We start from the raw sequence: 14,716 nt of genomic DNA on the forward strand, positions 1-14,716 counted from the left end.
AATAATTCAATATCATATTTGTACAGATGACTACTTGTCTTGCTTATTAAATCATTGCACAGTTTTTGTTTGGGATGGGTAAGAGGATGGATACAGATCTGAAAAATACGGGTTTTTAAGTGTCAAGAATATCTACCGGGCTGGTTATTTTCAGGAATTATTTTTGATGCACTCCTAAAAAGAGATGAAATCACTAACAGCATTTGATGTTTTATGTACAGCTAGCATTTTGCTGTCTTGGTTATTGACAGCTCTTGGGTTTTGCCTGCTATTTCCTCTAACAATATAATCACAGAAAATCAGCTTTGTGCCTAGGAGTGAGGTCCAGGTGAGATTGTACCTAACAGCATCCTAAGGTGTAGAAACTGCAGTGCAGAGCTGTTGATTCCCTGATGGAGTTCAATCTGCAATATTTTAGAAGTGTTTCATGACTTTTAATTCTATTTTTGCAGTATCCAGGTGATGTGGGCACCTGTGTCTCCCCATGCAGCTGGAGCTCTGGTCTGTGCACAATGTACAACCCGAGACTGGAGGGATTTTTAGTGCAGGGAGTTGGAACACTGAACAATGAATTGTCAGATATCTGTCAGATGATTTGATGGTTAAAGTTAATTCCTAGTTCTGGCTGTAATGAAGTTCCCATGTGATTCGTGTGTCCTCACTGTGAGAACTGAAATTGAGGATAATGATTTGTAGAATGTTGCTTACTTGGCACAGTGTCATTTGAACCAGACATTTTGGACAAATAACATACTATGTTTAAAAAAATACATGCAGTTTGGGGGAAATACTGCAATCTGAAGTGTGTGCTACAGAAGTCTGGGGGCTGCACACTGATCAAGCAGTTAGATTTTTCTCACAAGTTTTACATTGTCTACTGCATGAACTGAGGAAAATCTGCAGTTACATAGAGGAGCTTTTTTAGGTTTTGACACTAATGGTTCTGTTATGGTGATGCATATGTAGAAATACAGTTTCAAGGTGAGAATTAAAGTAGCCTGTTGAAACTCTCCTTTTCCTGCAATTTTGCCAATTGTATGGCACGTATTAGACAGCCTCAAATATAGGAGTTGCTAATAGCTTGCTTTTAAAGAGAAAAAATGCTTTGTTTCGTTCAGACTGCATTCCAAATTCATTTTATGCTGAACATTTTCAGCTATTTCAGGACAACCAAACCAAGTAGTCATTCAAAATCCAGTGTCTTTCTTCCTGTGGATGAAATAAGTCCTGAGTGCTAAGGGATTTACTGCTCTGGTATTTTAAACCCCTCCTGATTCCAGACGTCAACATTTTATAAATATTTCTACAGTTCAGACATTATAAAAATAAGTCGAGATGACTTAATCCACTCTCAGGCTTGCTTTTTGGGAGGAGAGCTATAAAGGGTGGTCAAAATAAACATGCACTTAAGAAATGTTAAAGTTGCGATGTCAAGTAACTCTCAAGCAAGAGCTGGAAAAAAAAATTGAAGATCCCAGCCAGAACGTGTTGAGGCAGTTCCAAGATGTGCGAGCTGATGTTTCTGTTCCTGCTCTCCAAAGGGATGTTGCCATTCCTGCACAGACTGAGCTTTGGAGGGACACACAAAGTGCTGGTGAAGAGGCACCATTGTTTCTGGGTGGCTGCTTCAGTGGTTGCACAAGTTTGAGAACTTGCCAGGAGTTGAGAGGGCTCTGTGGCTGCTCCTTCAGTATGGCTAATGATGGTTTTAACTTCAACTTGTGCTGCTTCAACAGTTCCTATCTAATTTTAAGGCAGCTTAAACCACGTTTAGCTTGTGCTGCACAGTTCCTGTCTAACTCCAAGCCAGTTTAAAGCATTTTCTCCGAAGGAGGTGCTGGCCACGTGCCTGTTGCTGTGTTCTGGGGACGGGCCCTGAGCTGCAGGAGAGCGGTGCACTCACAGCCGTGACTAAAACCAGCTCTTGCACAATCAGTGCTGCAGGTGCACTCACAGCCGTGACTAAAACCAGCTCTTGCACAATCAGTGCTGCAGGTGCACTCACAGCCGTGACTAAAACCAGCTCTTGCACAATCAGTGCTGCAGGTGAGGCTCAGTGGAGCTCACCTGTGTCAGAGGTTCAATCTGGGACTCTGAATTATGCAAACCAAAGTCAAGTCTGTTTTCTAGGTCAGGTTGAATCGTATATGCAGGAAACAGGTCCTGTGTCCATAGAGTGTGAGATGAGGAAAAACCACGGGGTGTCTGTGTGGAGATCTGAGCACCACCCATGCCATGAAACGGGTGAGGGTGTTACTGGGCCATTTTTTTCCCTTCAAGTTGTACATCATCACTAAGCTTTGGTAATCCTGCCTGCTGATTTTCACCCTGCTTCTCCCAAACCAGCAAGGGGATTAATTTGTGCAAGAGCCTCGTGTGGCGCCGAGCTCGCTAATCCTGTGTAATATGTGGTTGCTTTTCCAGGTGGATCAGTTCTTCCCTTGTGCTCAGCACCCCCTGAGCAAGCACATCCACCCCAGGGAAGGAGTACAGGGAAAAGGGTAGGCACTGGGACTTCAGGATGGCTCCAAATGCCTTTGAATCCCATAGTCTGTAGAAAGGGAGATTCAAAGGCTGCTGGCACGTGGCCCTTCTTAAGTCCCTCTTCTTCCACTCCCCCTCCTCGTGTGCCATTGCTTTTTAGATTCCTTGAACAATAAAACAAATTAGGGTGACAGAAGGAATACTGGCATGTCAGTTGGTGGTGGTGTGTGGCTTTGAGTGTGTTGAAATGCAGCTCAAGAGTTACTTTTCCTTTAGACCCTCTCAGCTGATGCTCAGTGTTTCCTTTCCGATTTAGCTTGTTGAATTTTTTTGTTTCAGGATGCCAGGAAAGCCTGTAGTGACACAACTCTCGCTCAGGTATGTTCCTGTTCTTTGTGTAGGCTGTTACTCGAGAGATAAAAAAATAAAAATATCAAGTTTTGACTCTAGCATGTTCCTGTTCAGTATCTGACATAATAAAGTGGAAGAAGCCTTTGGAAATGTACTGTGTATTTATACAGTTATTTAAAACTAAACAAAGCCCCACCAAAAAAACCCAAATAAACAAAACAGCAAAAAAACCCCAACCAGTCAAAATGTCCCCACCTTCATAATGAATCCTGCTTCCACTTCACTTTACCTTTTAAGTAGAGTATGTTTATTGTGTTAAATATATTTAGAAAGACTTAAATAAACATTTTTTAGCAGTTTTTTGGAAACAGAATTATTTTGCATGTAAAGTTCTGCCATGCTTTAAAAAGTAACAGTGCAGTAAATACTGTAGCATTTTCTTTCATTGATTTAAATTGAAAACGTTCAGATTTTATAATCTGAAATAGTGCAATTTAGTACAAGTATTTTAAAAGAGCTTCCTGAAGCTTCACTGTAGCCATTGTGAAGTGTGTTATGTCTGTCTTCTGTAAAATCTGTTTGTGTCGGTGTTGCTGGGTGTACACCAGTATCCTATTTTGTTAATGGTTTTTGTTGTGTGCCAAGATAGATAATACTCTATCAAAGTTCAAATGTATTTTTGTTATCTTGTGCATTAAAAATAGTCCCCAGTATCTCAGGGGTTTGTTTTGTTTGTTTTTAGATCACGACAAGTCTGGACTCGGTGGGTCGGATCCAGATGCGAACCCGGCGCACGCTCAGAGGTCACTTAGCCAAAATCTATGCCATGCACTGGGGATCTGACTCCAGGTTTGTGCAGGGAGGGGCTGGGGATCACACTGGCACCTCCAGGCTAATGCCAGCTCCTGGGAGCCTCGTGGAGTGGTGTTGGTGCCCTTGCAGGGATCACAGATCACCACTGGTGGGGGTTCACAGAAGAGATACTTTGCCTGTTCTTGCCACAGATATTTTGCCTTCTTCTTCTTCTTTCAATTTTAACTTAAGTTTTTGAGTCTGTTTAAACACAAGAGAGAGTTACATGATGATTTTTTTTTTTTTTGAATGTTGGATATTGTACTTTCCAAGATGTTGAGTAATTATGTAACTTCTGTGGTAGGGATTTAAAAACTTCCTGACAAATTTTTATTTATTGGAAAAAAGATCCTTTTGTACCTAATGGGAAAAGTAACTTAGAGTTTTGTTTTGCTGCCTTTAGAGCAGCTGATGGTGAAGTGTAAACACTGCCTCGTGGCCTGCTCTGTATGATGTCCTCCAGAGAGGAATTCATCCAGAATCTGTTCTCAGGATTTATTTTTGCCTAAATTCTTAATTTGCTTTTGTGTAGCTGTGTGGTTATACGAATAATGAAAGCAGTTGTGGAGAGAGTTCATAAAATACATTTTCAGCGAGTTGTTCACTTGTGCTCTTTTTTAATCCTGAGTCCCCATGGGATTCCTCAGTCAGGTGATACAGAGATCTAGGTCTTTGCAGACCTTTTCCAAGAAATGCTCCCCTCCAATAAAAATGAAAAAGCAGAGGGCAATAAATAAATTATGAAACTTCTGAATCACTTGATAATCATGCATGGTGTATGTCTGAGACTTTTTTGTTTGTTTTATATTAACGTATTTTATTTTGTCTTCATATTTAGGCTACTAGTCAGTGCTTCTCAAGATGGAAAGTTAATTATTTGGGATAGTTACACAACAAATAAGGTAATTATTTATAATCCTTATCAATAATTCATGTAGAAGTTGTGTGTTTGAACGAACTTGTGTGTGTTTTTTACCATGGCTGCAAGTCAAAAATCAAAAGCAGTCTTTCTCATTCGGACAATCTCTTTTGGTTCCTTTCATGGCTGGGTGAGCAGTAGTGATGTGTTGTAGGTTGTGTGTCTGAAGCAACAGTTAATTACGCAGTAATGTGTAACATTTTCGCTCTTAACTTTGCTAGTGCAGTAGCTGTAGCTCTCTGCCTGTGGTGTTGCTTCTAAAACTAATTTGGTTTTGAATTACAGAAATACACAGCCACAGAATTTACAAGAGTGCTTCGGGTTTGAGGGCAGAGGAAGGAGAAGGGAGTAAAAACAGCTGTTAGGGAAAAGCTTAGGTAGTGTGGAGTGGAGCTGTGCTTCTGTAAACTGTGCAGCCTCCATGGGGACAACCATCCTCTCTTACAGCCTGTAGCTTAAAGATGTACAAAGTTGGACAGAGAACTCTTAACTAGAACAAGCAAACACTGTAAGCGTTTAAGTCTACGCTAGCTTTGACGTACTGAGGATGTGTAAGTGTGCCCTGGTGTGTGTCAGCGCAGAGGTGTGGGTGTGCAAAGCGCAGTGAGTCGGATGGGGGGTGCAGTAAAGGCAGGCTCTGACCCAGGGGCTGTGTCTCTGCAGATGCACGCCATCCCCCTGAGGTCCTCCTGGGTGATGACCTGTGCCTACGCTCCCTCCGGCAACTACGTGGCCTGCGGAGGCTTGGACAACATCTGCTCCATCTACAACCTGAAAACCAGGGAGGGCAACGTCCGAGTGAGCCGGGAGCTGCCGGGGCACACAGGTCAGCTCTGCTCCTGCCTCACCTGCTCTTGCTGCTCCCAGGGAACCAGGCCAGCTTTGGGCTGGGCGATGCTTGTGCTGCTTATGGATTGGCTGGGGGAGAACTTGGATGCTGTTCTTGCATTTTAACCTTCAGTCATCACTCCTGGGTCAAAACCTTACACAGCTGTTCTGGTTTTAGGATACTTGTCCTGTTGTCGCTTCCTAGATGACAACCAAATTGTCACTAGCTCAGGAGACACCACTTGGTGAGTTTTTGAGCTCTGTTGGCCTTCCCCCACCTGCCCCTTTCTTCCTTTTTTTCTCTCTCCGGTGCCTTAATTTGTATTTAAAACTCGAACTCTAAAATAATGACTGACGTGTTAACTTCATCTGCAGTGCTTTGTGGGATATTGAAACTGGCCAGCAGACCACCACGTTCACTGGGCACACTGGAGATGTGATGAGCCTCTCTCTGAGCCCAGACATGAGGACTTTTGTCTCGGGCGCCTGCGATGCCTCCTCGAAGCTTTGGGATATCCGCGATGGGATGTGCAGGCAGTCGTTCACAGGGCACGTGTCAGACATCAATGCCGTTTGTGTAAGTGATCCTCCCGTTGGCTCGTGGGAAGGAAGGGGGAGGATAAAGGCTGCATTTGCATGAATTCAGCTTATAGGCTACTGAGCTACCTTGATTTAAAATCAGTTAGGGTAGGGAATGTTAAATTGTATGTAATGGAGAAGGTTGTGTAATAATGTACAATCTTCTTTGTAACTGAATTATTGTTGCTGTTATCTGTGATGCACTGCGCTGTCCCTGGAAGAGTTTCACCTCTGTTTTTATTCAGTAACTGAGACATCACTTTTTTTTAAGAAGTAAAAAATGGACTAGGGAAACTTTCTGAAGCGTGGCAATGCGTTAAAAACTGAAAATTGTAGATAAATGCAATATACTGAGAGGGTGCAACGCAGCCAAGCATCCTCATCTTAAAGTTTCTTTGTTGAACAAAAAGAGCTTTTAGCAAAATTTTCTGGAAGGCAATTAAAATCATTATTGATGTTGAATATTCCGTGGAATAATTTGGTAATATTTAGAAACTGGATTATATTTCCCCTCTGTTATAGTAACAGTATGTTCTGATCTGCAAGATCCAGGCGCTGGTAAATAGAGAACGAAATCTAAGTCGAAACTGCATCTGTTTTTGATAAACATGAAAAATTGTTAAGGCTGAGAAAATAGCAAACACATGACCAGTACAAAAATGCAGTTCCTATACTTAGACCTGGACCCTGACATGTGCTGGGCTCTCTCCATTCCCATTTCAATCAATATCGCTGTTGAGAGAATAACTCGGATTTGGAGTAGATTTTTTTTTTAGGAAATTAAATTGCTTGTTTGCAGTCTTCTGTCTTGGCTGAGCCGCCCTGGCTGTCCAGCTCGGGACGGAACATTGTGTTCCACTTCAGGCAGGATGTGCAGAGCTGGGGTTTGCTCAGTTTGTAGGACTCGGTGGCATCTCCTGTGCCTCCTGTTACAGCACACCCAGGCACCGCCTGCCCACAATTGCAGCCACGCGGGCGTCCCCTCGCACGCGCGGCCGCGTTCTCTGCACGCAGATCCTGCTCTAAAATAGAACGTTCTGCCTCTGTCTGGTAAAACAACCCTGCGATGTCGTTCCGCTGACACGTGCCCAGCGTATTTCTTTGGTGCCCAACCCTCGTGTCTCGCTCGAACCCTGCAGTTTTTCCCCAACGGACACGCGTTCGCCACGGGCTCCGACGACGCCACGTGCCGGCTCTTCGACCTGCGCGCGGACCAGGAGCTGATGATGTATTCCCACGACAACATCATCTGTGGCATCACCTCCGTGGCCTTCTCCAAGAGCGGGCGCCTGCTGCTCGCGGGCTACGACGACTTCAACTGCAACGTGTGGGACACGCTCAAAGGGGAGAGGGCAGGTGAGCGCACGGCTGCTGCCGGCCGTCCCCGCGCCCTGCGGAGCCGGGCTGTGCCGGTGGTGTGGGCTCTGCTTGGTCCCTTTTAACACTGCTTTCTCTTGAGAGAGCATCCTTCTGTTGCGTTTGGCTGTGCCTTCCAGAAGCCACTCTGCGTTGCAGTGAATGAGTCAGGAGAACAGGGCTGTTCTCGGGCGTTGCAGATCTGTGTGCTGAGGAATGCCCTCCAAAATTGCACCCGCAGAGAATGTCTCCCACTGAATGGAATACATTCGGTGTATGGAATTAAGTAGTGCAAATTTACACCTTTGCATTGACTTTTGCACCCGTGAGTGGCAGTAATTCAGATGTAGCTTTGGGAGTCTTTTTGCTTTGCATTCCCTGCCGTTGGGAGCGAGGGAAAGTGGAAACGTCTGGTCCTTGAATCAGTCACTTTTGTCAGGAACCAGCATGTTTATAGCACAGCTATTTCTTTCTCACTTCTTATAGTAACTTAAATGCTTGGGTCTGGTTCCGTTCTGAGTATCAGTTCTGCTGTTCAGACTGAAAATAGATCCTTTTCCTTAGTTCTGCCAGGTCTGGATGGGGAACCTTGGGAGAGCAGACAAGGGCAGGAAGAGGTAGAGAGAAAACAGAACCAAAGCAGGAAAGAGTCAGCCTAGTGCTGCTCTTTGGTTTGTCACAATACATGGGGGATTTGTAATCCCTGGGGTTTGCAAAACTTGGGAAACTCAAGGTAGTTAATGCATCCAGGGCTTTGTCAGGAAACATCATATTGGATTTTGGAAGTGCTTGATGGTTGAAATTGTGGACAGCAGTGTAGGAAACGGGAAAAACAATAGGGAGCCTGATTAGGGAGGAGAAGTCATAAGGGCAGAGAGAAAAATGGAGGCAATATTGTGTGTAGATACTTTTACATACCTTATTGTTGGGTTTTTTGATAAGGCTGTTATGGTCTATGTGGTTCCTCAGAGTAAAGATGAAAAGGAGAATTAAGATCTTGCATTGTATCATTTTTAGCCCATTTAACCCGGGAGAGCAGAGTAACAACTGCAGTCCTTGCCATTTTGCAGACACTAAACTTCCATTGCTTCTTCTTTTCCAGGTGTCCTGGCTGGCCATGACAACCGTGTCAGCTGTTTAGGTGTTACTGATGACGGCATGGCTGTAGCTACAGGGTCTTGGGACAGTTTTCTCAGAATCTGGAATTAACTGGGAGCCAAACATGTACATTCTCCATTTGAGATCTGGAGAGATCAATGCTGCAGCCTATAGCTGTGAAATAACATTTCTACCTTGTATTTGCAGGTGAAGTTTTTCTATTCACTGATTATTACACAAAAAGGCTTTCTGTAAACTAGAAAAAAAAAAAATCAAGTGAAGAAATAGGGGAGGGGGGAAGAAATCACTGACTTTTTAAAAGGGGCCAGCACACATAATCATGGTGACCGACAAACTAAGAGCCAGTCTTTTTGTTTTTGGTGGTTTGGTTAGATTGTCCTTGAAGGGTTTTTGCTTGTGCTCAGTCTGCTAATCCTGTACTTTTTTTTTTTGTACATAACAGAATATACACGTTATAGCAGCCAATCATGTAACATTTGTCTGTATGTAAAGAAATATGTTTGCATTTTTTAAGGAACTACATTTATAGCTTTGCTTTTAACCCGAGATGTCACTTCTGAGTTTTGTAGTGGGTGAACTAGATTGCTGTTTTAAATGTTTTTGTGAATTTACTGTAGATAAGCCAGTGGTATGTATGTGTTTTTTATAATGGAAGGCATTTGAATTCTTTTTAAAGGCCCTGGAGACTCCCAGTTAATACCTGTCGCCTTATTCACTCACTTCTTGACCTGCTTGCCTATTTTTGATCGGGGGGTTCTTCCTTCAAGCCAGTGGTTCCTGGTTCATCCATTGGCAGTCATGACCTCCAAACACCAAGGAGTTAACGCCAGGTAGACTTGCAGCAACAGCAGGAATAATTGGAAAATAAGAGAGATCCAGATGTTTTAGCTTCCTCCCTGCAGGTTTTTGCATCAGTTTTTCTGTGCAGTCCGTGGGTGCAGAAGCCAAGTGGCCGAGTGCTGTGGCCAGCTCAGCTCTGGCCAGACTCGTGGGTCTGGCTCCTCACAAGCTCCAGCTGATCTGCACTCACAGTGACTTGGCTGCTGCTGGGAGCCTGGAGCAGTGTCTGCAGAGCTTGCTTGTTCCACACCAGCTGAGAAATTCAGGAGGACTTTGCCTAAATTCCTAAAGAGGATTTAACTGTGCAGTTAATTGCTTGTAATTCCCCTCCAAATTCAGGGGTTGCCAAAGTACACCACAGCCAAAAGTGCTCGTTAGTTCTGTGCAGTGGGAATTACCAAAGGAATTGTGTAACTTAGCTGCACCTGTGTGACCCCTGGAACCTTCCCAGGATAACCCTGAGGATCTGTGCTTGTTCTGTGTGGTCACTGAGGGCTGTGCCATGGGGGTTTTGAGATGCCAGATGTTCTGCAGCTCCATCACTGTAAATAGCCATTTCTGCTCCTTTCCTGATTCTGATTTTGATGTCAGTTGCTTTGAAATACAGTTCAGAGACAGGAAAAATCATGTGACTGATGCCCATTTGAAAGTGCCCAGGGAGGTTGCTTAACTTTTTGGTGCCTGGCAGCATGTCTGCACTCACCGTGGATGTTCCCTTGGGAATCTGAACATCTGTGGCTATTTTGGAATGGGGGATTAAGTCTATTGGCTTCTCTTAAGTGACTTATGTTAAAGAAAACGTGAATTTTAAACCACCAGGTTGGAAGATGATGTTAGTCATCATTCACTGGAACTGATGGGGAGTCTGGGTGTCTCTGGGTCAGGAAGGAAAGAGAAGGGCCCAGAATCCTGTAGTATATCCAAATGGATTTCTGGCTGAGATGACTTTTGTCAAGTTTCTGACATTTTTTAATCTGAAATTTCAGTACTTCCAGACTGTGCCTGTAAAACTCGCCATGTCTATAAATGGTGAAGGTGCCAATAAATGTACCAGTCAATCACGGTAAATTCACTTTTAAAATAAGATAAAAGGCGCTTCTTATACTGGAGAAGGAACATTTCCTAACAGCAGCCTGTGGTGTAGGACCAAAATCCCACTGTATTGTGTTTCACAGGAATTCCTGAGTGTTTTGCTTTGTGATCTGTCTGCATTTATAGAACTACTATGGAATTCCTGTAACTCTCTTAAGTGAGCAGCTCTTTGGGATCTTGCAGACTCGGTTTATTTTTTAGTGGTGCACTTGATTATTTTTTTTTTTTTTAACTCACAGCTGCCTTGAGTGAATCATTCTGGAAATTTGTTACTAAGGAATTTTAAGAAAATATTCTTTTTCTAAAAAAATTCTTTTCCATAGAAGCGTGTTTTGAACCAATTTCCTAGTCAACACCTTTGCCGAGACAGGTGCCATTTTTACATTCTGGTATTAAAACTGGTTTCTACTTGTGAAACTCCAATTATATACAGCTGTATATAACTTTTCTGACCAGTTCAGGTAGCCTGTAACAGTGGTAATGGCTCTTGTACAGGTATTACTGCCAATAACTTCACTGTCACTGTTGGACGGCTGTTGTCTCTTGGATTCAGCTGCTTTTAAAATTAATTCTTAAGGAACACCAACTACTTGCTGAGGCGTCCAACGGCACCAGAGAGCTCTGCCTGCCTCTGCCCCTCACTCAGCCCAGGTCTGGGGGGCTCTGGTGTCAGCACACGAGGCCTGGGAGAAGCCTGAGCACGGCGGGGAATCGGCGTCTCCGGAGCCTGCAGGAAGCCTGCGCTAGATCCTGCCCAGGTGACCTTTGCTGTTCCTTACTGCCCTGCAGATTCCGGGAGCACAGGAGCTGTGCGATGCCACGGGACGCCTCAGGCTGTGGCACTCCCTCCTTCAAACAGCAGCAGGGACCTCTGGAGGTTGATGCCCCAGCTAAGGTGGAGGTGGCTTTTGCCCTAAAAGCTCCAACTCCTCCTAAAAGAAGGAAGGTAATAATGTGACCCTTGGTAGGTTTTACTTAAAAGGTTTTACCCCCGTTTTGAATTTCAGAGACACTGGTGAGTGCCTGCAGCTGCTGTGGGTCCAGGTGTGCAGCTGCTGTGACTGCTGACTGCACCACGACAGCAAACTTGCTCGCAGCAGGTCTTGCAGCATGGGTGGGCACATCTTCTCCGGCTTTAAAAGCTGGTAGCAGACTCCATCCTTAGCTGAATTTCAAGTAAATTGTGTCATTACAGAACTGGAGTAACCAAGAGCATTGTGCCAAACAGTGGCAGAGTAACTCCTGCCCAGCCTCTCTTCTAAAGGCAGTCTGTTACGGCTCGGGAAGCAGAACCATGTGCTTGGTGTAACAAGATTTATTTTATTCTGCTAGAGTTTGTCAGCGTTTCCTAATGTGATTTAACTTTGCAAGAGAGAGTTCTCCCTTCAGGCAAGTGCCCAGGCTGGGCTCGTTCCCATGTAGCCTTGGATGGCTGTTTATTGGTGGAGAAAGCGGTTTGAGATTCTGGAAACCACAGAAGGCTGCTGCGGCTTCGTGCTGATGTTTGCTCATGTGCTGCAGTAAGGTGGCCTGGTTCCATCTGCCTGCAGCCCTTCCCCTCCAACCACTGCTGTCCTCTGCTGTGTGAACTGCAGATCCTTGGCAGTGCTGGCGGAGCCCAGAGCCCAGTCTGTGACAGGATTTGCACCATTCCAAAGGGAACGTGCAGCAAGAGGATTTTCCTGCCGCAGGACCGGGCCTGGCAGAGCCCAGAGCTCAGTCTATGACAGGGTTTGCACCATTCCAAAGGGATCGTGCATTAAGAGGATTTTCCTGCCCCAGGACAGGGCCTGGCCTTGGCAAAGCTGAGCTGGAGCAGCAGCAGGTCCCGGTGTGTCCTTGCTGTGTAAGACATGGGGTGGAAGGAGTTGACTCCTTCCTTCAGTTGTGTAACCGCTCGTCCCGCGATGAAGTTCACATTAATTACTTTAAGGTGGAATGAAAACATTGTGAAAACATTCCAAGAGTTGTAGTCTGTCCTCTCTGGGGACACCGTCACCTCCACTAGGTTTAGTGCTGTGCTTTAAGATGTTGGTGAGAGTTTTGGCTAATTGGACTAGTTGGTATCAATGGTTGTGTAGCAGAATGGCTGGTTTTGAGATAGCATTTCCTGTCCAAGTACTTAGCATGGGTTGATGGTGCACTGTGTATCCAGTACTCTGGCATGCATGCTGGTCACACTCCTCCTACACTTCAGAGGCACCAGAGCCTTTTATCCAATTGCTGGTTATGTAAAATACATGCAGAATGTTAATGCAGTGTTGTTATGGTAAATGTGTGAACAGTGTTACTAATTGATATAACTGATAACAGATTACATGTGCCTGACATTCTTATACCACACAGTATGTTTAGGTTTTAACTAATATGGACTTCGGTGGAATAGTCTTAGGTATTTCAAGCCTTTGTTTTACTTACACAATGGTGCTCTCTTTGTGTTTTTCTTTTTTTTTTTTTTTTTTTAAATAAAAGCATCTGAACACTCGTAGTACATATTACATCCAAAGGAGTCCAAAGCAAAGTGCTTCTAAACATGCTTAATTTTACTTTGCCTTTAGTTCCCGGCATCTCTCATCAGCTTTTCTTGTTTTGTTTTTACTTGTTGCTGACTACTTTGGAAAACTTTGGTAATGTTACCAATTATGAAGTGAATCTGCACTGCCTTTGGATTGTGTATGTATTCAGAAACAGTCTTAAAGCTTTTATTTAAGCTATTAAAAAACCAGGGACTTGTGCCATTTGTTCTCTACCAGTGCTGTTGTAAAAAGACTTCCCTGTGACAAAAAAATCACTTGCTATGAACTTTGTTTATAGCTTTTTTTTTTTTTCCACGATGGATCTTTTTCTTTGTATTTGTACAGTGGCTCAGTGAAAGATGTTGCCATGAGTTGATATTGTAACCAATAAACAAGTGCTTTTAACCAGCCTGGCTCAGCTGTCCGTGTTGAATTAGAGCAGCAGCTGGGACTGTCCTGGATCTGCGTTACCTGTGGGAATGATGTGCTGGGACAGAACTGCCAAAGAACTTACTAGAGCTCAGGGGTAGGACTTTTTTAATAAATAACTGTAGAACACATGCATTCAAAGTTTTCTCTTGATACAACGTCAGTACAAATGCTCCACAAACAGAGCACTGATACACAGCTGTGCCCTCACCAACACCAAGGCTGGGCTGGTACTCAGGGGTGGATGCCAGAGTTTCCCTCAAACCCCCAGAACTCCCCATGCACAGTCAGAACAAGCACCTGAACACACTGGTGTCTTCCTTTAACACCTCTAGCATTACATCTTCCATCTCTTTCCTGGTGAGACAGCATTTAGTTGCTGGAAAACAGCAAACTCCTCTACCTTAGAGCTCAATCTAACTTAGTCAACGTTAACACTGCCATAAAAATATATAAATACTCTGAAAAGGCTTTTCTTTTAAAATAATTTTAAAAAGTCTAGTTAGAAAAAAGTAGATGTTGAAATGAGTGCAGACAGTAACAGCAGAGGGTTTTTAAAGAGGCTTTGCTGGAGCTGAGCAAAGGTAAAGGACTCCAGCACAGCTGCCTGGAGTCTGACCTAGAGGAGACCTGTTCTAGAGCTGGGCAGGGACAGATGGGTTCACCATGTCCTGCTCCCTGAACGCAGCAGCTCCCTGGCACCCTGAGCTTCCCTCCCCAAGCTGCACCAATCGTGCCCAGACCTGAGCAAACCCTGCAGTGCCTGGCTGTGAGCTCACCTGACCTGGCTCTAGCCCCGTGCTCAGAGGAATCTCTTCACTGCTCTACCAACTGCAGTAAATGGTTCACTGCCATGAAATCAGTGCCAGAGAAGCCTTGAGCATTTCCTGACTGCAGTTCACCCTCCTCGTTTCTTGCCCTTTCAAGAGGAACTGCTCCCCAACACACTGGCACCTGCTTCCCAAACGTGTCAGGAGTCCTTTCCCACGCCAGAGTCTATACTTCACTAAACAAAATCACACCCACATGGAAAACCAGCCCCCTCCATCCCTGGACAATTCCTCAGCAGCAAAGCAGAAGACTGGGCTAAGCTCTTGCCCTGCCTAAAGTCCTGGATGCCAGGAAGTGAGACTTGCCACTGCTACATACTCGTGAAAACCAGTGAGGATTTGGGGTTTTGTCAAGTGCCCAAAAACATTTAGTGTTTAAAGGTAATTCTTAACCCAAAATCTGCAAAACGAACATAACACTCAAGAATATCACAGCTCTTCAGTTTGATTCCAAGTTTAACAATAACTGTCACCAGAGTAATATTAAAAATATAAATCATTTCAAGTGACTCCACAGAATC

At 44.3% G+C, this 14,716-nt stretch overlaps 1 protein-coding gene across 3 annotated transcripts in view; it reads left to right on the forward strand.

The window, feature by feature from the left end:
• The window catches only part of GNB4 (G protein subunit beta 4), a 30,894-nt gene extending 17,550 nt beyond the window's left edge, over positions 1–13,344 (forward strand). For all 3 annotated transcript variants that reach the window (XM_040073925.1, XM_040073926.1, XM_040073927.1), the window contains exons 3-10: positions 2,824–2,862; positions 3,578–3,684; positions 4,526–4,589; positions 5,270–5,432; positions 5,613–5,679; positions 5,810–6,011; positions 7,153–7,369; positions 8,472–13,344. In XM_040073925.1, the coding sequence (XP_039929859.1) occupies positions 2,824–2,862; positions 3,578–3,684; positions 4,526–4,589; positions 5,270–5,432; positions 5,613–5,679; positions 5,810–6,011; positions 7,153–7,369; positions 8,472–8,578 (966 nt within the window). In that variant the 3' untranslated portion in view covers positions 8,579–13,344. The remainder of the gene's footprint in view (positions 1–2,823; positions 2,863–3,577; positions 3,685–4,525; positions 4,590–5,269; positions 5,433–5,612; positions 5,680–5,809; positions 6,012–7,152; positions 7,370–8,471) is intronic.
• Positions 13,345–14,716: the final 1,372 nt, after the last annotated feature.

The sequence above is a fragment of the Hirundo rustica genome, chromosome 10 (genome assembly GCF_015227805.2).
Source record: "Hirundo rustica isolate bHirRus1 chromosome 10, bHirRus1.pri.v3, whole genome shotgun sequence".
Classification (NCBI taxonomy): Eukaryota; Metazoa; Chordata; class Aves; order Passeriformes; family Hirundinidae; genus Hirundo; species Hirundo rustica.